Source organism: Phaseolus vulgaris, chromosome 5 (assembly GCF_000499845.2).
Source record: "Phaseolus vulgaris cultivar G19833 chromosome 5, P. vulgaris v2.0, whole genome shotgun sequence".
NCBI lineage: Eukaryota > Viridiplantae > Streptophyta > Magnoliopsida > Fabales > Fabaceae > Phaseolus > Phaseolus vulgaris.
The window spans coordinates 20,623,267-20,648,204 of NC_023755.2; the positions used below are offsets into that span (position 1 = coordinate 20,623,267).

General features: G+C 34.0%; 1 protein-coding gene across 1 annotated transcript; it reads right to left on the reverse strand.

The window, feature by feature from the left end:
* Positions 1-417: 417 nt before the first annotated feature.
* On the reverse strand, positions 418-8,094 carry LOC137835272 (probable serine/threonine-protein kinase At1g54610). The gene is made up of 8 exons (XM_068643703.1): positions 6,962-8,094; positions 5,593-5,877; positions 4,808-5,125; positions 4,299-4,526; positions 3,722-3,822; positions 3,117-3,231; positions 1,409-1,876; positions 418-949 (listed from the first exon to the last, which is right to left on the reverse strand). Exons 1-8 carry the CDS (start codon positions 7,367-7,369, stop codon positions 746-748), a joined length of 2,127 nt encoding a protein of 708 aa, XP_068499804.1. The 5' UTR covers positions 7,370-8,094; the 3' UTR covers positions 418-745.
* Positions 8,095-24,938: the final 16,844 nt, after the last annotated feature.

The window sequence follows — 24,938 nt, forward strand, 5'->3', positions numbered from 1 at the left end:
CACTAAAGATACTTTCGGTATTTGCATGCAACATATTAGTTTTGGAATTGCAGATTGAACATGTGCAGTAATCCCCTAAAGTGTGTTGATGAGAAAAAAAATTGTGGGTAATTAATTCATTCTACCAGGTCTAATCAGCCAAAAAAATGTTTGAAGTTCTTCAAAATATAGATCTATGTTAAGTAATAGACTGAGTTCATGTAGACACCTAGTTATACCCAGATTCCTTTTCGGCAACAACATCTCTTTTTAGTATGTCCAAAAATTATTGCCACCATAAAAGGCTTGGAATTCTGTTAATTGCATTTATAATATATATTATGCAATCATGTACCAAAATGATGCATCCTTGAGAGAAGGGCATGTGACACAGAATACAGATATATATATATATATATACATAAATGCATAGCCATCTTAACAACTTAACAACAGTGATAATTACTCTATCGTAAGTTAAACACAAGTAAGACAAGGTTTCCCAATATTCTACTACAGCTTATGTTGATAAGCTTTGCAAGAATGGCCATATAATGATTGTAAGTGGAAGGAAAATACATGGGGATGTGACAAAGTGGAGGGAAGAGTTCTGAGCTAGAGTTACCTAACATGGCCACAGAAGGGCATTGAGGGATACTAACTCCCTGTACAGGCAAAATAGAAAAGAAGAAAAAAAAGGGGCAAAAAAAAGAATCAAATATTCTTAAAATGATGCTTAGATGCTTTGCAGCATCAGGTTCTACACTCAACGACCAGAAACAAATAATGAATTGGTTATCTGGTTTCCCTCAGCTTGGAGTCTTCTCATCTTTGCCTTGTCTAATCTTGATCTTCGAACCGCCTCTTGGATTTGGCGGTCATGGTCCTTCAACATCTGATCCATGTTGCTTGATGGAACTAGCAGAGGGCCAGAATAATGAATTTTATGACCCTTGGAGCCATAACCAACCTGCAGGATTGTGATAAGATAATGCAAGCATAACATTTAGACAAAACTAGAATCAAGATGTGAATATCAAGATAGAAATAGATGATGGCAAGAAGAAGTTAACTACAGATAAACATTTCAATAGTGTTGTTATGTTATTAACCACATCAATGATTATATACAATCACATTTATTTGATCTCAACCACTAGTAAGGCAAATTCCACCCATTTACACATGTAGTTAACCACATGTGACACTCAATAACTTGATTCTACTAACCACTTGCGAGGCAAAGTTAACCACCATTAGCATTTCAATAAACTCATGTCACTATAATTACGTGTATTTATTCTTAAGCACTTGTGAGAAAAAGTAAATCATATTTACACATAATTAACCATGTATCCAAGTGGACATAACCACTCAAGACAAAAAATCAAGATGGAAAGGGAAGGAAGGAAGAAATGAAACTACTTACAAGACTTGAGTCTTTGTTGCTGCTGGCTCTTCCTTCTTCCTTTTGAGGAGCATGTGCATGATGCTTCTGATCCTGTTGCAACATTGACTCAGAGGCCTCCTTGAAGGATCCTGGGAACCTGCTTATCAGTTTTTGAGCCTCTGCTTGTGATGATCCAGACCTTTCTCTGCGATCATCAGACAACATACTCCTACTTGCCGCAACTAAGCCTGATATTGTTGATAAGTCTCCTCCCATTGAAATCTTGGGAGCATCGTCCTGGTTCTTGCCAGCTTTTGCCCATGCTGCACGGTGAGTCAGTGGACCTGAATGGGAGGCTCTTTTATGTTGATGAACAGGGGGATCCACACTTACTGCTGCAGCTTGTGATGGTCTAGGGGGATCAATGGGAAATCCAGAAGCAACTTCTTCAGGATGAGGGTTAAACTTCTCACTCCTGCTCTGAGAATTAGCTTGCCCTTGCCTCTTCTGCAAAAAAAAAAATTGTTATTTACATGGTTATAGAATCGAGATTCGAATCGTGAATCATTTTTCGATTTTCGATTTTTTTGAATTGTGAATCAAATCTTATTATGAATATTAAGATACATAATAGATAAAATATGATATATTTTTAAATCAAAAATCAAAATATGAAGTTAAAATGTTCATGACTTTTCTATTCTCCCCACTGCATTCTTCTCCACGGCGTTCTTGACTTTTATAGGCAAATTCATGGTCTCTGTGACTGTCCGTTTTGTTCTTTTTATTAAGTTTTTTGAGATTTTTGGAAAAAATTAAATCTTTCATCTTCTTTTTTGGATTTTCACTATCTTCTTTTTTTTCGGATTTTCACTATCTTTTTTTTTTTTTTTGGATTTTCACTATCTTTCGTTTCCTTTTTCGAATTTTCCAGAATATGATTGATTCGAAAATATCGGAACCGAATCGGAAATAGAATCGAGAATCCATGATTCACACGATTCATGGTCTGATTCATGCCCAAAAACGATTCAGGACCCGATTTGAATCGATAAGGTCCTGTTTTGAATCGAATCGCAATTCGTATCGTACGAATCGTAAGATTCTAACTACCATGGTTATTTATGCTTTCAGCTATATAAAAAAACAAATCTAATGAGAAAAAAAAATGAATGAGCACACAGAATGCAAAGATAAAGATTTTCCAAAAGGAAGTGTGAAATAAATTCAGAACTTATAGGAAAATAATATAAATATTCAGCAAAGGAAGAAAGCCAAAACAAGGACATCACAGTACACGGTAGAAGTGTGTATAGTAAAAAGTTTTCATCTCATTCAGTGTGCACTATTGCACAGATTTATCAAGTTGTGAAATAGTAAGAGGTGCTTCAAAGGATCATCCTTTAGGAACTAATTTATAGATGCCCAAGAAAACTATAAACTCTTTTACTCTTTATTTTTATTTTTCAGTTCAACTCCAAGACACAGTCCACCTAGTGGAATAACTGTGTCTTCTGCTCTATCTAAGGTGAAATGCTCTCATAGGTGAGTCAGAAATGGAGACAGACACTAAATCATCATTATTTCTCCAAAACGCCAGAGATATTAAATTGCAAATCGAGAAAAAGATATTCATGTAATTTAAAATTTAACTGATCTCAACTGGAGGAAAGATATTATCCACAAACAGCAATGACAAATCTCAATGACCAAGAGGGGTTAGCTCAACAACTAAAAATGAACAAACCTGCATTGACAAGACCAGTTCAGCATTGGCATCAGGTGCAGGAATGGCTCGTGATTCTCTTGTTCCTTTTCTCTCAGGATCATGCCTCTGGCCCTTGACTCCTGCTCCTCCTTGTCTGCAAACATCATAACCAAAACCTAAGCATGCACTTAAGGACAATGAATAAAAGAGCCCAGCCAATGCGAACATGTTAGCAGAAGTAATAAGCACCATTCTGATTCTAAGAACCAGTATAGTTCAGCTACACTTATTGTAGCTTCTGTATACCCAGTATCGTGAATCACAACGAACATTAAAAAAAAAATTCTCTGCTCTATAAGTAACGTTGACAGTGTTGTTGCAGTCACCCTACATTTTGGAAGTAAAATTTTGGATATTAAGGGACAGGGGAGACTGAGGATTGTGTGAAAGATTTAGTTTAAACAAATAATAGAAGATTCCTTTCTTCCATATTCCCAAAGTTAATTGTTGCACTTTGGAAATAACCAAAATTTTAGACAAAAATAGACACAAAAACAATGGCATGGATTAACCTTCAAAAGTGCAAATTTTACAAATACATTTGAATATAAATGAGTACAATTCCACACCAAAATTGAACACACCTTCTAGCTTCTTCATCCCGTACTTTGGCATCAAATTCTTTGCTAGGAGGATACTTTGGTAAGCTTGAGGGATCACAAGGTAGAGGCTTTGTTGAGAAGAACTAAATTACAAGTAAACCAATAGGAGAGTCAAGAGCAGTGCATACTGAAGTTTGAAAAATATACTCTAGTACCATAAATGCACTGCAAAACGTTTGTTGAGCAAGAAATGGTGAATAACTACCAACCAAAACATCAATTTTCGGTTATACAAACTAATTTTTTACGATATTAAGGCTCTGGAGACAATAGCCACAATACTGGTGTATATTTGCAGTGATACACAAGATAAGGAGATGATAGAGAACAGGGGTAGAGATTTTTATATAAGTTATGTATATCTGCACAAAGATGTCATAGACATTTGGTTTGCAACTAATAGAGGAATCCACGACATATCTTTGCTAACATAGTTAAACCAATGTTTTTCCCAACACCAACATGAACATCCACTCTCAGTGTTGATAGAGTTGCCTTGAGTTAGAAAAAAGAACAGAAAAATAGTGAATAATATAACAGGCACTCAAGAATTTCACACCTCACTACTCAACGCAGATGCTGAAGTTCCACGATCAGCAGGATCTATGGATAAAAGAGTCTCTATCAATTCTATTGCAGGTGTAGGAAAGTCCTTGAATGTTTCAGAAACACATCGTCTATAGGGCTGTTGAGGCTTAAATATTGTTGCATGAGGCAACTTTGATTTTCTCCAATAGTCCTCAGAAGGTGAACCACAAAGTTTAAAAATTTTATGTAATTGCTCCACCTGCAAGACAAAAATTGTAGTTTCTAATTATTTTATGATACAACCAAGTTACTTATATATGCATAACATCACAGAATAACATGAATAGAATATACGTGAATAACATGATATTTAAGAAATGGTTTCTTTTCAGCTACTACTACTACCAATATTTTCTTCTTCAGCTGTTGACCGGTTGTAATCAACAAAGTTTCACAGTGTACCATAGTTATTTTGAACAGATGATAAGAAGGAAAATGGTCAAATTCCACATTTAAACAGAATAATCTAAGCTTGCATACCTCAGTTCTTCCAGGCATTATAGGCTTCCCAGCATACAGCTCAGCAAGTATGCAACCTGTACTCCATAAGTCTACAGCAGTGCCATAATAAGTGGCTCCAAGCAAAAGCTCAGGAGGCCTATACCAAAGAGTGACAACTCGGCTCGTCAATGGCTGAGCTTGACTAGGATCAAAAAAGCTTGCCAAACCAAAGTCTGCAATTTTCAATATCCCATTGTTGTCAATCAAAAGATTGGAACCCTTAATGTCACGGTGCAGTACACCACAGCTGTGGCAGTGATCAAGTCCACGTAAAAGTTGCTGCATGTAACATTTAACCTGCCAAGATCCAATAGGAAATTAAATCTCTGAATTTTTTATTTGTGTTGTAGCATAGCATTCTGTTTGAAATAGGTTTATCTTCGCCCTTCACTAAGTTTCTTCCTCTAAATTTAAATAATTAAAACTGGATTCTTTTTCTTTCTTTTTTTGTGTTATCTTTTGTAGCCTTTTTTCAGTTAACTGTTAGTCTTTAGTGGAAATTTTAGTCTTCATTTAATTTCTTCCACTTGCTTTAATTAGACTCATTTTAAATGGAGAATAAATTTCAGAGAATTAATTTAGGAATAAATCAGCAATTAGCTTAAATTAAAAGTACAAACATCATGATAGAAAAGAAATCTTTGGTTGCCTATGACATCAAATAAAAATTAGAGAACCAATATTCTCCCTGGAATACATGGTGGGTTAGATTTGCAGTAAAATGGAAAGAGAGAAATAAAACATAAGGATGCTTCAGAAATTACCTGAGCTTCAGTAAACTTCAGTCCAGGATGTGATGCAAGCCCAGCCAAGTCATGCTCCATGTACTCAAAAACAAGGTATAAGCTGCAAGACATCCTTGATGTAACCAAGCCTTCCAATTTTATGACATTTGGATGATCAAGCCTACGCAGAATGTGAATTTCCCTTGCCATGAAGCGAACACTCTCAGGCTCAAGATTATCAAACCTCACTTTTTTCAAAGCAACAATCTTTTTCTGTTCAAGATCACGAGCTCTATAAACATTGCTATAAGTTCCCTGTCCAATCTGCACATTAGAGAATGGAAAAAAATTATCAATTTATCATTCATGGTTACATAGCATACAAGAGATGTGTTCACATAGAAGTAACGTGAAATCAAGGACAAAGATAACTGTGGAAATATCTGAAAATTACAAGTGCACAATTCTTATATTCCACTAAATTTTATTTCAAAAGCATTAGAGCATGAAATTGAGGATATATGACAGACAAACATAAGAGGCATATTCAATCATCAATAAAATAATTTTGTGTTGACTGTTATATTATGAAATCATAAAGATAAAAGATCAGTATAAAAATAGTATCTTGCAGAATGTACTACATTGTTGGTAAACAATAGACACTAAGTACATTGATTAAATTAAGGGGGAGGTGGATTCCAAATCAATTAGAGATAGTTTCTTTACCAAGAATTATCATCAGATTAGACATTGAAAATAGTTATGCAGAGAAATTAAGCAATTTTGGTCAACAATTTGAAGGAAGAGTACATGATTATGGAAGATAATTCAACTTAGCCCAGAATCACGGCAATTTTTTTTCTCAAAACCAAAAGAGGAGGTGGGGAAGTTGGGGTGTTTTGTTTGTCAGCTATAAAATATATAAAAAAAAAAAAAAAAAAACTTTATAACTACACTAATAATTACAAATTTGTCTTCACTTTGCTTCCTTCTTTCGATCATTTGCAAAGAGCATGGTGAAAACAACACTTGGCCCGTGATTAGTTTAAGAAACTGTATGATTTATATTTTCAGTTTTCACTAATAATTACAAAGATGACACATTGTTTTCACTTTTTTTTCTTTTTTAAATTTGTTTTATAGGCAATGAAAAACAACATATAAAAAAACTCCCTTAAATTAAGCTGGTCCTTGATCTCTCCTTTTGAAAATATAGATAATTAAAAGAAGGGGGACAAAAAGATCAGGACAAAATGTAACATCACGTAATTAAAGAAAATGAATTTAAACTTTTTTTAAGTTTAAATGAATACTCTGCTGCAATTGAAAAAAGAAGCAATTATCTGAATCAAACCAAAGAATTGCATAATGTAATTAAGCAGCCAGATCAATGAAAGAAGTTTACTTTATCCAACTTCTCAAAAGAATCTGCACGCCGTGGCAGCCATCCCCTGATAGCCTCTCCAGCCACTGCTGCCAGCCATGAGGGCCATCCAGCTGCAACCTGCTCACCTTCCATGGCTTTGGGAACACTACCAATCCCCGGATGTTGAGCAACAGCATATTCCATTTTCTCCCTCTTCCTTTCAATACTATCACCTTGCACTCTAACAGAACCATTCCCTTGCTTATCAATCAATGCAGTTCTTCCCTCATTGTTATCATATCTATCTTTTACACGAAACACTTCCTCCCTCCTCGATGAAGTTCCCCTTGATACACGCAAGTCCGACACAGCCTTGCTCGATAAACGCTCCCTTGGACTCTCCTTACTGTCTTCAATGGCGGAGGGCTTGCAACACATGCCACCCATTATGCCCACCAACCAACTAACCCGTCTTCTCACCAAACCAGTCTCCACTCTCAATACATTCACCCCTTTAATAGCATTTCCAGATTTCTATATTTCTATCTTATTATCCTCTTCTTCAGTACCCATAACCACCAAACTCATGTCACACAAAATAAATCACAACATTAGCTACAGTAGCAACCCAGATTTGATCACAAATCAGCAAACAAAACCCACAACCCATCCATAAAACACCAAGAAGATACAGAATCTAACTAACAGATAAACCCTCAATTCAACAAATCAAACCTCAGGCCACAAAAATCACTACTTTACCCTACCCACTTGAAGCAAAAACAATGATAACTTGAAAATGAGAGTTACTTGTACAGCATAACAATTCCCCCAGTGCAAAACCTGCTAATTTACAATCCAGAAGATATCAAAGCTAGCAAATTTACAGCAATACCCAGATCCTAAAAGCCTTGTGAGAGTGGATTTCCAACTTGATACAGAGCTCCTGAAGGATTTTTCGGCACCCAATGGGAAATAGTGGAAAAGGGTAGCACTGAAACTCAGCAAGAGAAGCAAAGTATGGAGAAGAAAGCCATGGATCTAGGGCAAGCAGGCTAGAGAGAACCGTGGGAGTGTGTTTTGGAAGATGACGAAATGGAACTAACGTAGTAAAAAAATTATATTGATATTCAATTATTTGTGCAACAACATAATTAATAAAAAAAACACTTAGGAAAAAGTATATATATATATATATATATATATATATATAATGTTGTCGCGGCGCATATTTATGTTGCGAAGAGGGAGTGTCCCCTGCACAGCATCTATATGTGTAAAGAGAGAGTTAAGTTGCTTCATAATCTAACTCAAACAACTTAAATTAGGGTGATTCAACCTCTAATAAAAAAATTTGGATGTTTGATTTTCGATCTAACAAATAAAAATTATCCAAAATCAAACCAAATCGTTAATACTAATAAAATACACATATATAAGTATATATTTGTGAAAGTTTATTTTACAAATTAAACGAAATGTTTTTATAATGAAATTATATTTATCAAAATATAATAATAATAATAATAATAAGTTTTTATTATAGTTTTAACTATAAAATTATGTGATTTTTATAAATCAATTTAAAATATAAACATGATAATAATATAAAAAATGTAATAACAAAGTTTTTTATTTTACAAAATTTTGTTATTATTTTTTCAGTAATAAAACAACAAAAAATATTGATTTGGTTTATGTTCTATATTAAATTGAAATCACACCGAATTGAATGTAGATTTAGTGTTGGGGTTGAGTGAGCTTTAATAAATAATTAAATTATCAAATTAAGGATATTCTTAAATTAAATTTAATTGGATTGAGTTGAATTTATTTAATTTTGTTTAGTGTTTCATTCATCTCACTCAATTTAATTGTAATTGGCTTGGGTCACTAAATTGAAAATTTTAAAAAATATTCTTTTGATTAAAATAGTTATAAAAACATTTTTAATATTTGTAAAATAATGACTATATTTACAAATATTCATATGATAAAATGAAGTAAAGTTATCAGAAAAATTGTATTACGTAATTTGGTTATATATGATTTATCGAATTTAAAATTGATTAATTCATCACCCAATTAAGTTACTATTGGGTGGAACCTCTTCCACCCCTTCCACTCATCAAAAAGACTTATTTTCTAAATACAAAATTATCTAAAATTAAAAATGCACCAAATTATCTTCAAATCATGAAGAATTTTCTCAATGGAACCAGTGAAATTTCTCAATTTCTTCTTTCTATGTATTTTCTTTTAACCAAACAAGTAAAGGACACATAATCTCCTTTATTTTACTTACTCCTTCCTAATTCTCTTATTTTAAAATAAAACAGACCAAACATAATAGTAATTTCATCCATCAACTTAAAAATTATCTCATTTTTTTATATATAAAAATCACTGTAAAATCTGATTTTACGTTTTTTTAGTAAATATATAAAATTAAGCAATTACCAAACATAATATTGTTTATAGTTAGGTTGTGAAGCCCTCCCTACCTTCTTTTCTTTCTTTCTTTTTCTTTTTTCCTTTCCCATCTTTCTTCAATTTTTCTGTCATAATTCATCTATTCAAAATATAATTACACCTTACACTAGTTAAGGAGACATGTTACATTTATATCGGATCAAATTTTTAAATAAAGTAAGTTCATTTTTTAATTTAAAAATCATTTATTCTTTGTTTTGTTTTTTAGGATTTAATCATTAATCTTTACGGTTATAGTTGAAAAAAGTATTTCTCTCGACTTGTTTTACCACATAATGAATTTTGGTGATGTTTGTATAACATGATTTAGGTCTTTAGATTCTGGAGTGGTTTCCCAATTGGAGTTGAAGTTTCCATTGGAATAAAGAATTTCAGGTAAGGGAAGCGATCTATGTTTTAGATAAAACTTTTGTATAGCTAATTTAGATAATAAGTTGATATATATAGTAATTGAATTGTGTATGTTAGAGTATAAAGTTGATTAAACTGAATTTGATTATGGGTTGATGAGTCTATGAGTTTGAATAGTTGAGGTTGAGATTGTATTGAAATAATTGAAAAATGATGTTTGAACGAATTTTAGGCCGAACTAATCTTTTTGAACGATTTAGATTTATATGATTGGATTGTTCTTGAAATGATCTTTAAAAAATATTTATTAATTAATTTTTTTTCTTTCTCTTTCTTTTCTTCTTATATCTTCAATAATTTGATTATATATTATTTCTTTTTATAAATATAAAATGAATATTAGTTAATATATTCAATTGAATTGTGAAATTTCTAAATGATATGGATTGGTGTGACTAATGGAATGAGTATGAATTTGAGATATATATGTAATTGATTTGAGAAATCTTAAATAATGTATGAGTGATTGATGTGCATTGCATGTGAATGATATGCATTGTGTAAGGATAATGAAATTATATGAGATTGAGATCATACATTTGGGATAATGTATGAGTTATTAATTGGTTTGGTATTAAGTACTGTCACATGTGTTTAACAGAGATCATCTACCTTCACTGATGATATAAGTCACATAGACTAAGATATCAAGTGGTGAGAAGCTGATGAGGGAGTTCATACACGAGTCCCAATGCAGTCACTCGGTATTGGATGTTTGAACTTACCCCGATTCTTTCTCTTAAATTTGCTTGTAAATCTAAATCTTGGGTATTGGATCAAATGTTAGTCTCTGATAGAGCCTGCTTAATACGAGTCTTCTCGAAGACGTATGTTGGATACTTGTGGTCTATGGATCCATGTGTGGTCCATATGATTGTTGATGAATGGTTTTGGAATGAAGTTGGGTTGTGGTGATTGCATTGATTATTAAATGAGAATAGTTGATGGAAAAATAAAATGAAATTATATAAATGAATGATTAATCTAATTGTTTCTATTTACTTATATTTTCATATTTAGAATCTTATTTTCAATAACTTATCCTTGCATGTGTTGTTTGTGTATAAACTATGATGATTGTACTACATACATGAGCAAAGCAGATTTTCATATATTAGAATTTTATTTTCGATAACTTATCCTTGCATGTGTTGTTTGTGTATGAACTGTCATGATTGTACTATGTACATGAATGGAGCAGATATAAGTGCAAGTGAATGAGGGACTTTGAGAAAAGAGTGAAGAAGATGATTTTCATTCATTCCCTTTTGTAAATAATTTTGTATATTGTAGGGTGTTACATAGATTGCTCTTATTAATCAATTAATGTACTATTTTAGATATGAGATTATTTTCTTAAAGTGTAATAGAGTTGAAAAGTTATAAGAATTCTAACAAAGTAGATACGATTTGGTTTAAGTTTATTGAATATTAAAAAGTGAAAGATTAAACAAACACAATACAACCAAAATAGTATAAATAACACCTTTTTCAGGAAGAGTTTTTATGTTTTTATGATAACTAAAATTTATGAAAGCATATGGCCTTATTTAAGTCGATTGTTTAAAGGTGTACAATTCTTAACAAATCAAAGTAACAATGTGGTTATGAACAATATATAATTTACAAAACGTAATTTCGTATTTGACTTAAATATTAGCTAATATAAATAAGTTATTTAATTTTTTACATTTACTAAAAGAAATTACACAAAATTAAATAATCATACAAATATATTTATTAATTATTAACATTATTTGAATTTATGAAAAAAAAATGTCTCGACCAATCCTCGCGCACCGATGTTTGGCAATGGAAGGGGGTCACGAGGTGGACCCCATACGTACCCGCCAGGGGATTGGTTAGTCCCTGGACATTGGTATTCTAAGCCCGATGTTGGAGATCAATATCGATCCTCACCAGTAGAGGGAAGAGGTCGGACATCGGTCATCAGGACGTTGTAGAGGGCCACGTAAGGTAGGCCCTAGAGTTTTGTTAAGATAATAGTTAAAGACAAGAGATATGTGGGAAGTCTAAGTCACAAGGGATCCATGCACGTGGTGTGTATGACACATGAAGGCGCAACACGTGTGGATAATCCTAGGAGGTGTTAAGGCCCATTAGGGTTTCTAGGGAAGGCTGCATGCATGACATGTGAATACTTAGGGCACCCACGAAGCAGATGGCGCTAGAGATCAGGTGCACAAGTTGGTACCCAAACGACCACTCTGTCATTCGTTGCACTCCAGTTAAGGGAAGATCATGTGTCAGATACGCTAAGATTCTATGAATAGCGGCGCAAAAACATTCATCAAGGAACCCTAGTCAAGAGTAACGACGCAAAGGTAAACCCTAGTTTCAGCCTATATAAAGGGTGCCAAAACCCTAGTAAGATACACAGTTTCTAAGACTGAAGCTAATATACACTCTTGGTGTTTCTTTGCCCTAATACTGATTTGAGCGTCGGAGTGCAAACGGCCGCTAGGGTGCTCCTTTGTCTTTGCAGGTGGGAGGTTTCTTAATCAAGAAGGCACGATTCTCAGGCGGAGATCGAAAGGCTCAAGGCTACCGTTGGAGTCAACTGGCAAAGCGAGTCAACCGACGAGAACAAAAAATATAAATAAAAACTTATTCACAAATATTAATTTTATTTTAATATTTTTCAGTTGATTTTAATTATTTAAAATTGTTAACAAAAATTTTATTGAATTTTAAAAATGTTGAGAAATTGGTGGTTAGGTAACTAATTTCTCCTTGTATTTTTAAAAGAAATGGAAAATATGTTATTATTCCAATGGAGATATTTGGGTAAACAAATATTCTATATATATTATTTTTTAAAAATATAGTGTAATGTTGTCATTATTTGAAATGTTTATCTTATTTTCATCATAATCTATATCGGAGTAATAATAGATATACTATAGTAACTATCCAGATATTTATTAAATATATTTTTATATAAATTAAAAATAAAACAATGAAAACATAATATTATTAATAATTTAATATTAAAATAACATGTTTTTTCTTTAATATTAAATGAAAATGAATAAATTACAATTATATAAATTTCAAAATAGAGTATTAATTAAATTAAAATTGTTTTAATAATTTAAAATAAAAATTAATATGTAAACAAAAATGGAATGAATATATATATAGATACTTATTTGTCTCCTATAGATTTATTTTAAAAATTCTAATAATAGTAATATTAATGTCCGATCCATTCAAATATTTCTTATAAATATTGGAACAGAATCATAGAATTGGCAACAAATTTATTTCTCATCCATCCAATCTATCATATTTTTCTTTATTAATTTATCATATATAAAAAAAAAATTCAGAGTCTTTTGAAAATAATTAATAAGAAATTCTTTTGGTAATTAATTAAGATTTAGAGATTTTCTTATGCAATTTAATCCTCAATTTACTGTTTGCGTTTATAAACCTTAACTTTATTTTAAAGAGTTAAATGGATGTTAAGGTTCATAAATCGAGTTTTGATTCAGAAATGAAGTTATAACTATTTGCAGCAAAAGCATGGCTATCGTTCATCGTTGTCCTTGTATTATAGTTTATATAATTATGATATTTATATTTCTTAAAAATTATTATATTATATATTATATGTACTTTTTGTTTTTATTTTTTTAATTTCAAAATGTTGTAATTTCAGATTAACCAAATGGCTGACATATGATGTGAAAATGTTTTTAGAATTTTCAATACTCAATTCATCACCATCTTGTGTATATCAATTATTTACATCGTGAAGAGGTGACAAATGCAACTCTTATATTGTTAAAAACTCTTATAGTGTATTACATATTATAGCTTTGGATGATGTAGATAATTATAGATATTAAACTTAACATGTAACATTGAACTATTTTAAGAATGTTATCCCATCAAAAAAAAAACTGTTATCGCTTTCAAAATAAGAAAAATTAAAATTATATCGTAAAAAATTACTAGATGTTCTCAAACGGGCTTTTGGGTCTATAGAAGGATTCGAGCTGCTCCTATTTGGTCGATCGACTAGTTTACAGTTTAGTTCCTCTCCAAACAAGCTCCTTCCTCTTTTATATTCACCTTACTCCTTGGTCTTCACGTAGCTCAGACTCATATGGTACCTATAGAAAACACTCTGATGCTCAAGTCAGATTTAGACTCGGTATTCTGAGTATTGTATAATGACGTACCTAGTTCTTGGAATCTGTGTTATTTATATTATTTTGGTGGGCCTTTCTTATTGGGTCAGATTAGAAATCTGGATCATGTTTAGAAGTGACCTAGCTCTCAATTGTTGATTAGCCTCACTAATTTTGCTTAAGCGTAATTGGTTGTGTGGTATTGGTCAGTTTAATGATCGGGTCCGAGACATGGTCTCGGTCGTGCGGAACCTAGCGGTACACTTGCCCCCAGGCTCAAGGATGGTTAATTCGAAGGGTTTTTGTCCGAGACTGATGTGATAATTGGGTTTCCCGAGATCTGACGTGACGTTGGGCGGTGCTTGAACGCGTGACATGATGTGCATTAATGAGGGGTTTTCTCATGCCATTTGATGAGGACTATTGGATCGAGGAAGATCTAACGGTTGAGATAGATGTGACACTTCGTCTCCCGAGCCCTCCAAGGCTATAAATAGTGGTCTCCTACAGTGTCGAGTCACTGCTTCTGTTTGCTCCGATATCCGAAATCATCAATCGTTCTAGTGTGTTGCTTACCCTACATTCTGAAAGGTTAGTCATGTCTTCCTCTTCTTCATCTTCTTTTTCTTCTTCCAATTCCTACACGATTGAGACCTTATCGGTCGGGGCTATTCAAACATTGCCCCTTTAGAGAATGTTGTCCGGGGGGACGATCTGGAAGGTGTTGTCGACTGGTCAGATTCCCCTAAGCAGTCATCTCCCCTCTCAGGGCTTGATTGGGTAAACCGTAAAGTGATTGGGTTTTACCTCTTCTTTTTTGGACGGAACTTCCATTTCCACTTTCTTAAGGAGGTACCCGATTTTGAAGTCAGATGCCAGTGATGGTATTTTGGCAGTTGAACATTGTCGACCGACCGATACCATATGTATGGATCAGTCTTCCTCAGAGGGTCCATTTTTCTTTTTGAACTCTTGTCTTTTCTTTGATTTGCACGTCGCCCTTCCCTTCAACAATTTCACGATGGGCGTTCTTCAGGCGCTCAATGTGGCTCCCTCTCAGCTTCACCTAAATACTTGGGATTCCCTTCAAACTTTTCGTTTGATATGTGATGCATTTCGTTTGTCTCCTACTCTCTCTACTTTTCTTAGTTATTACACCTCTCATCCGGTCGAACCCGTTATCTGACATTTCCTCATCAGTCAGTCGGGAAATATTCTTTTTAACCCTTTCACCACCTCCTATAAAAACTTTAGAGTAAGTTCTTCAAGGTTTTCATTGACAAAGGGCACGAAGTTCTTTTTCGATGGAATCGGTTGATTTAGGTTTCCCATGTTTTGGACTAGGAATCCTACCAAGTTTAAAGAGTGAACCTGTCTGACTCCGAGTGCCGAGGAGCAAGAGATTTTTTCTCTTTTTGATAAGCTCCCCCAAAGGCTCCCTACACAGAAGTTGTTTGTCGTGTACAAGTCGTTTCATCGATGGGCGGCTTTCCAGGGTATGTTTGTGTTGTCTTTCGTCTCGGTCGGTTATCTGGTTTTGAACTAATGCGTTTTCTTTTTTCTTGATGCAGAAACCATGAACAACAAGGTGCCTCAAGTGGAGAATCTTGTGAATGCCTTCCGTGCGAGGGCTCTGGAAAGGGGCCGAGGTAGGGGCAACATTGATACCGTTGGTGCTGGGAACCCCTTAGCCGCTGACGCTCATACCTCGACCGATGCAGGCAGGAATAGGAAGAGGGCGAGGGAGGCGAGCAACATACCCACCACCATACGCTCTCCGGGCAGCATATTGATCCCTCCAACTCGTCCTTCTCCGATCAACCTTGATTCGCCTCCGTCAGCCGATGATGTTGTCCATCCATCCGCTGTCATTGTGCCTGCCCCTGAGGTTTCGAAGTCCCCCTATCTCTTTTAGGGGGTGACTTACAATTTTCAAAGGGAGTCTAGGTTGGTCTGTCCCCTGGTGCTCAATAGTTGCTTAGTGTCGTTCCTGAGGAGGACTTGCTCCAGGGCGGCATCAAATTGCTTTGTCGGGGTATCGTCATGACCCGAATGGGTGCCTGTTGGAGAGCAACAAACCTTAAGGAATGCAGCCCGACCGCCTCCTGCCGAGGAAGACGAAGACCAATATGCTTAGACATTAGCTTTTTGTTTCCTTTGGTCAGGATGTGGCTCTTTCTTCTTTTATCCTCCGAGGTCGGGGTGTGGCCTCCACCTTCTTTCTTTATCAAACAATGGATCGGTCATATATTCTTTCATACTTGTTCTTTATAATGCCTAAGTTAATAAAAGGGATTTTAATAGCTAGACAGTCGAAGTAACTTGAAATGATAATTATCTTGTTAAGTGTTTGATGTCGGCTAGTATGACCAATGTGTTTCATGTGTTAATTTATTCTAAGTCTTTAAGATATCGGCAAGAAATGTCGGTTAAGACTATATCCTTGACCAATCTGAGTCTTTGAGGTTTTGGTAGGGTATGTCAGTTAAGGATACTTCCTTGACCAAACCAAGTCTTTAAGGTTTCGGTAGGGTATGCCGGTTAAGGTTACGTCCTTCACCGAACCAAGTCTTTAAGGTTTCAGTAGGGTATGTCAATTAAGGTTATGCCCTTGATTAAACAAAGTCTTTAGGTGTCGGTAGGGTATGCCGATTAAGGCTACATCCTTAACCAAACCAAGTCTTTAAGGTTTCGGTAGGGTACTCGACCGAGCTTGTTATTGATTTTATGCCGAAGTCCTTGTAAAAAGACTGGAGTCCTCGGTCAATAAACTGTCGACTATTGTCGGTGGTGATAGTGTGCGCGACTCTGAATCGACACACAATGCTTCTCCATACGAAGTTCTGCACATTCTTGGTTGAGAAGGAGGCAAGAGGCTCGACCTCGATCCACTTGGTGAAGTAGTCAACCCCGAGCAGAAGGAACTTGGTTTGTCCTTTTTCCAAACTGAAAGGACTAATGATGTCCATTTCCCATATGGCGAACGACCATGCGATATCATGTTGTGGAGTGCTTCGGGCTTGAGATGGGACAAGGGACCGAATTCTTGACACTTGGTGCATTTCTTCACGTACTTTGCGCAGTCGCTTTGGAGTCGGCCAATAGTATCCAACCTTAAGCACTTTGGCGGTCATCATTCTTCCTTCTGAATGGCTTCCGCATACTCCCTCGTGGATTTCCCATATGGCATACTTTGTGAGCTCCTTTATGATGCATTTTAATAGTGGCCTGGAGAATCCTCTTCGGTAGAGCACTGATCATGATATACCTCGTGCACTGTTGTTTCATAGTCTTCTCTTCTCCTGGCTTACGAGTGCCGAGTTCGAGGTATTGAATGATTGGAGTCATCCAAGTATCGGCCTCGGTCACGGCGAGGCACTCGGGTTTCCTCATCTGCTTGAACGTTTTCTAGTAGAGGATGTCCATTGAACTCTCCTACTCTACCAACGTCTTCATGATAGTGAACTTGTCGATGTCGCCCGATATCACCATGGGATCATCCTTTGAAGGGTCGACACCGTTGAATTCTTTGTCAGTAAAGGTGATGCGTGGCCGAAATGATACCGTGTTAACCTGCTGCACCGCCCTCAGGTGCTTCTTCCGAGCATTGTTGGAGCTGCCTCCCTTAGCTATTGTGTTAATGACCTCTCAGTCACCCCTTTTCGGGAGGTTCTTCCCTTTGTGGCCGACGTTCGGGTCGACGATCGTCTTCTCATGACCTCGGAGGGGAGTAGCCCTCCGTCTTGCTAGTTCTTCCCTTTGGGGGGATCACTTTGCACCTCGACTCCCTTAGACAGACTAGCGGAGATGTTCCACTTGGATAAGTTCTTCAATCTTATCCTTCAAGGCCTGACATTCCTCAGTGGTATGCCCACTGTTTCTATGGTACTAACACCTGCGAGTATGGTTGACATTTTCAGAGCTCGCACCCTTCCTCGGTGGTGGAATGAGCTCGACGCTTAGAGCTTCGTCTAAGATCCTCCCCCTATCGACAGTCAGGAGGTATACCTTGTGAATCGGCTCCCTCGGTTGTCTCCGCGTCTATCTCCTCGACCAGCAACAGGTCGGCTTTGACGCTCTTTCTCGTCCTTGCCCTTTTCTCCACTAGCCTCTGCTCAGGCTTGATTTCTGAACTCCCTCAGCTCCTCTAGCTGCATGAACTTGGTGGCCCTCCATTTAAGTTTGTCTAAGCTTGCGGTCGGCTACATGCACAAGCTATTAGCAAAAGGTCCCGGGCACAAAGTCGTTAATATGAGACGCATTGTTACGTTCGGGCTCAAAGTATGGATGCTCATGGCCACTTTGCCAAACATGTCCACAAACTTCCTTAAGGATTCTCCCCTTCTCCTGCCGAATGTTGACCATAGCAATGGAAATCAGGTGGTGCGGTCAGGTGGTGGTTAATTATATCTCAAACTTAGACATCAGTGTGTCGAAACAGTCGACAAAGTTGTGAGGGAACTTTGTAAACCAACTCAAAGTTCCCCCCTTTAGCGATCTGGGGAAAACTCGGCATAGGACCACGTCATCCGAGGTATACAAGCTCATGTGTGTAGTGTACGCATCCATATACTCATCCGGGTCAGTCGTGTCGTCATAACGATCTCTATTGAAGTTTTTCCACTTGTCTGGCAGTGGTATTCTGATTATGGAATTGGTAAAAGGGTGTTGACGGACCAAGTCTAGGGTACCGGTCGTAGGGGCTGACTTGTTCGGGTAGGACTCGTCGTCTACCTCTTGGGTGTGGATCTTTTCCTTTGGCTCCTCAACAGTCTTGGGGCTGGTGGGGGTGGTGAATGACCTACCAACAAGATTGGTTGGTCCATCAAATGGTCCCCCCTCCACAAACTTCATGTTCATCTCTTTGTTCTCCTTTCGAAGAGCTAGGATTTTATCCTCGTTCTTTCGAGTGATCTTTTCATTCTTTCTCTTAATCTCAACCATCTCTCTATAGAGACATCAACAATGCCATCTGCTCAACTTCGAACATCCTTTCGCTAGTCATGCTTCAGGTTGATACCATTTACTTTCTTCTTCATGCAACTTCTCTCTCGGCCCCACGGTGGGTGCATATTATTCTCGAATGGGGTTGGGGCCTAGAGAACGATTCGAGTTGCTCCTTTGCTTCCTTGGTCGGTCGGTCAGTTTGCACTTCATTTCCTCTCCAAACAAGCTCCTTCCTCTCCTCTGTTCACCTTAGTCCTCGATCTTCACGTAGTCCAGACTCGGATGGTACCTACAGAAGGCACTTTGACGCTCAAGTCATATTTAGTATTCGACACTCGATATTCTGAGTACTGTATAATGACGTACCTGGTTCTTTGGTGGGCCTTTCTTATTGGGCCAAATTAGAGAGTTGGGTCATGTTTAGAAGTGTATTACCTAACTCTTGATTGCTGATTAGTCTCACTAATTCTGCTTAAGTGTATTTGGTTGTGTGGTGTCGGTCGGTTTAATGACCGGGTTCGAGACATGGTCTCGATCGTACAAAAATACCATAACTTAAGCAGCGTAACATACTTTATTATAAACCTTTATCCAAAATCAACCCTTCAAATAATTTATAACACAATTCACAACATTAAAGAACCTATCTAACATAAAAATAACAACACTTAAATATCAAACTATCAAAATCTAATATTTCTATAAGGTCAAACAACATATAATCAAACAACAACCCTACAAGAAAATTTTAAGCTTGAGACCACGTCCTCTCAACATCTAGATCTTCTACTTTAGGGTACTATTAAAAAGGTGAAGTTAGTTTCCCTTACTTGAAATTCTTTATTTCAGTGGAAACTCAACTCTATCATGGAAACCACTCAGAATCTAAGGACTTAAAACATGTTATCCAAAACATCACCAAAGTTTAGTCCAAAATGTAAGACCTAAAGCATGTTATTAAAAACATCACAAAGTTTTAGTATAAGGTAAAACAAGTTGAAAGAAACACTTTTTTAAGTATCCCATCAAAATTGATGGTTAAATCTTAAGAAAAATAAATAAAGAATAAACAATATTTAGAATAGAAATAAACTTAATTTGTTTGAAAATATGATCGGATTGAAATATATCCTAATCCCTCTGAACGGTGGATCCAATGTTAGAATAAATGAGATAGAAAGAAAAAATGAAAGAAAGAAAAAAGAAGAAGAATAATTGTTTTTTTTATTTTTATTTTACGGAAGGGTAGGATCTTGCATCAAGGTTTAGGATAAATATAAAAAGAGTTTTATATAAATATACCTAATAAAAGTAATTTCATTAATTTTTCTATCTAGAACAAATTAAAGCAGCATTAACAAAGCCAAGCTAAATGTATATAAAAAACAATCATTTTAGATTAACATTAATTTTAAATTTTTAAAGTGGAAATAATATTCAATCCACATTTAATTAAATTGATTAAATTTGAAATAAAAAACATTGTGAAATCAATCCATTAAAATACATTTAAAATTTAATTATAGATTGACTTTGATTATTTAGATTTTTCATTTTGAGTGTGAATTTCAATGTATTTGAGATATATAAGTTATTTTTTCTTTCTATTTTACATCATTTAGATTATTTTTAAAGAATATATAAAAATCCGAGGGTTTTCATTCTTATTGAGTAAACTTCGTCCGAAACTAATATGTTTTTATAAATTTTGATGCATAGTTTAAAGTATATTAAATATGTATATTTGTATTGTACTCTTAATAACAAAAAAAGTGTTTTGTAAAATTGGTAGGGTTGACGCCGTTACAGCATCCACACCGTAAGTAAAATCCAACGCTTGAGTGAGTAATATCAAGGGCCCCACTTCTTCCTCTTAACGCGTTTATCCGTTGGATTTCTGTATCATCCAACGGTTAAAATCCATCGTCCAATCGTATTCTCAGAAATTTTTACCAAATAAGATTAAAAAAAAACACAAAATATTCTTCGATCGTTTTGGCTTAACAAATTCTCTTGAAATGTCGTTTTCAGTTTTGGGGCATCACGCCCTACCTATAGAACTTGTTTCCTCTTTTTACTATTTATTTTGGTTTTCTATTATTCAAAATAAAATAAAATAAAAAGAAGTACACAGCACATCACATGCATTCTGAAAAACTCCCACTACCGTATAAATTTGTTTCTTATTTCATATTTCATATTTGTCTACGCATGATGTTGTATTTATCTATAGCATTATAATATATAAAGTTCACACTACTTAATATTCATGTCTGTAAATAAATTTTAGGACTTCAAAATATGAATCCTAAATTTCTAACCAATGAATGTCCTTGCACACACTATGAATCTTACCGAGGTGAAATTTGAGAAGTACAAAATCATATAATGATGGTTGTGCAAGAATTATTGTCCCTTTTTAACCAAATTTTGTTTTCACGTTATTATTCATTAATCATCTCTTACAATACATCAAATAAGATTACATATTATTTAAGAATCGAGTTCAAATATAATAATTAAATATATCTTTCTCCCTTATTTTTTTTACTTTTTTTAAAGAAAAAAATTATAGTAGAGTTTTAAGTTTGAAAATGAACAATATTTTAGATATTGTAATTGATCCTAGTGTTGTTATCTTAACAAATTTGAGATCGAAACATTGACTTCATCTGTTAGAATGAAAAAGTAGTTTCAATTATGAACTTTCATTCTCTTAACCCTTAACTAGGGAACTTGTTCCGGTACACCAAATAGTCACATATTGTTCAGTAGACGAAATTCTGAGTTCTAAAATTAAAATAACTCACATGTAATGATTGACCCTATTGATATCTTCTCGATAGACTTAAAAGTCAAAATATATATAATATTTCTTTCCTCCATTTAGACTTTCTTTCAATTAGAAAACAGATTAAAATAGTGAAAAAGATATAAATTGGAGGAAATAATAGAAAATAAAATTGTTTAGATGGAGAGGAAAACTTAAGTAAAAGTTTATGAGTGATTCTATTGAAATGATAGATAAAAAAAATATTTAATAAATTTATAAGATTAATATTTTACCTTTGTGTTTAAAATCAATTTAGAATTTAGAATTGACAATAAATTCTTTATACATATTACATGCACTTGGTTAAAATATTATTAGTGTTACAATTAAAAAAACCCAGTTGAAAAATAACTACAAATTATCTAACACAATTATATATGTAAAAGTGTAAAAAATAAAACTTTATAAAATAAAATTGAAAATAAAATAAATTTTGAATATAAATAATTGTAAAAAGTTAAAACAAAATTTTAGATTACATAAATCTTAAAATAATATGTGCTTAAATTAGTGTCACATTTTAAATAAATAATTAAAATTAAACATACATCGGTACACCAAAACAAGAGAGAAATTTTAATTAAACATTATCCTTATTATTACTACTTAGTTTTAGTTTTAATTTTATTATTTATTTATGTATATTATTATTATATACATTTTTTTATTTTTATTACCAATAATATTAATTTACAATATAATTTTTCTATAATTTTTTTATTAATAATATTATATAAATCTATTCGTTTGCATCGTTAAATTATATAAATTTATTTTATTATTGATTTTTATCATTATATTATACTATATTATTATTATATAAGATAATTGATTATGTGAAAAGATAATAATATGTTTACACTGTATATTATGTTATACAACATTATTAATTATCACATCGATATTAAAGATAAAATTGTAAAATATTACCCTCCAGCGTAGCTTTTTATTTTTTGCGTTTTACCGGCAGACTCTAAAATTCTCAACCTAAAGCAAAAACATTGTTAGAAATGCATGAAATGGTGAAATTGGCCATGCCATAACCTATACGAAAAATACATAATTTAATAAAAAAAAATTGAAAATATTAGGAAGTGTGAAGATTAAAATGTTGAGGATTTGATTGAAGTTGATATTTACCTGAGGATGGAATAAAGTTGATGGTGTTGAGTGGATAGGAATATATGAGTGAGTAGACAAGAGAATGAGGAAGAAGTGACAGAAGAAGATGAAGTTAAAAATGGTGAGAATCCAATAAGGAACACAAAGAAGAGGAAGAAGTGCATGGTGAATGTGAGCTTACCCTTTGCCTTTGGCATGACCCACCTCACACAACACCTGTCCAGGGCCATTTAATATCCAACAGTTTTCCAAATAACTCATTCATGGGTGAAAGTTATGTCCCTGCCTTGTGCCATTGAGACATGTAAGAAGTATGTGGGGTCCCTTTTTCAAGTTATGGCCACGGTTACTAAGGGGTCCACTGTGTTGCCTTTCTGCATTTTTCTGTCTTCATGCCCTCCAACATAACATCAAACTCTTAACAATCATAAACTTTTGCTTTCTAATTACCCAATGGACAACCCCAATTTTGTTTTCATAATGCACACACAAAGTCAAATGCTCACACAAAAAGCCACATTCTGCCTTGCTTCTGTCATTAGCTTTTCTACCTCCAACTTTGTGTGCATCTCATTGTCTTTATCATTTTTAACCTGTCTGCAAAATATGCATATAAAATGATGAAAAGACCATGCTTTGATTGCTTCCAGATCAAATTGCAACCACTCTAATTAACAGTACTGACGCATTTATACTTACACCAATAGAGTGGCTAAAAGTTGAGATAGAAAAGAAAGAGCATTTGAAAGTATAAAAAGGAATTTCAATTAGGTGGGTCTTAAAAGAGCATCATTAGCTTCCAAGACTAATGGTTGATACGAATCATGTTTGGCATTTATATATCGTTGGAAATGGTGTAGTTGTGTTGGGTAAACATGTTTTTCAACTAAGCTTATGATTACCAATTCAGCCAAGTGGTCTCTCTCACTTCACACTCCTCAAAACCTTGCATTCATAACAAAAATGTCTAACCCTTTTTACCACTTCTCATGCCCAAATGATTTGGACCAAGCTGAAGATTTTTATCAAGTGCCCCAAAAAAGTTTTCTCTCTTTCTTGGTCACAACACAAAGTACTCTCTCGACTTTTTATCTTTTCATTCTACACTTCTACGCTTCAACTTGCAAGTACTTTAGTATGTTGTATCACAACTTTCTGTATAATTATTATCTCAATTATATGAATCAACATTACCTCTAATATAAGTACAAAAAAGGGTTGAAATTACTCACAACTACTTATTTATATATTTTTTTATCTATTACGGATTTTATTCTCAAATTTTCATGCATTCGATTTTTTTTTTCATTACTAAAATAAAAATCTTAGTGCACTGTAGACATTTTTAAGATGGCAGAAAAGAAAGTTGAGATAGTTGCAAGAATGGAGAAGAAAACTGAAAATAAGTTAGGTTTGCCTTTTGAAAAGCGACAAAGGTTTTATTGAGCTAACTAGCAATTACTATGGTTGGTAGTAGCACTTAACTTTGCATTCACATTTGGTAAACTTTAACACCCCTTTTTTAGTCTTACGCAAAAAAAGTCTACACTGTTCTTATACCAGTGTTTTTTATAACGAACCAATTTTCAAATACTAGGGTTTACTACAAATTATTCATACATAATTGCACCATTCTAGTACTTTTTCAATCACTTTCAAATAGATTACTGTTCTCTTAACCAATTTACACGCAAAGTATATCAATTATTGAGTTATTGAGTTTACCTATACATTTTCAGTTCAACCTACCTAAACTAGTTTGGCTGAGAACATTTTTCAATTCTGATCTTACTTTTTATTTTCTTCAAAAAAGTGTTAATTACACAACAAAAAATATGGTAAATGTAATCTATTAAAGTAATTTATAAATTATAAAAATATCTTGATAATATTGATTATTAATTCAGATTTTATTAATATTAAATTATTTACTATTAGTATTGCATTAGTGGTTACAGATATATTAGTATTTTTATTTTATAGTTTTCAATAATTATATTTTTATTATATATTATTGAAGTAAATCAAAATAGTGGTTCAATAAGTTTTT

What these genes read in the sequence shown, in the direction of transcription:
- LOC137835272 (XM_068643703.1), bottom strand. Translation starts at nt 7,369, where the DNA reads ATGGGTGGCATGTGTTGCAAGCCCTCCGCCATTGAAGACAGTAAGGAG. An exon ending in CGGGATGAAGAAGCTAGAAG is followed by an intron (nt 3,232 to 3,721) that starts GTGTGTTCAATT and finishes TGATGTTTGCAG; the next exon opens with ACAAGGAGGAGCAGGAGTCA. An exon ending in AACTGGTCTTGTCAATGCAG is followed by an intron (nt 1,877 to 3,116) that starts GTTTGTTCATTT and finishes TTTTTTTTGCAG; the next exon opens with AAGAGGCAAGGGCAAGCTAA.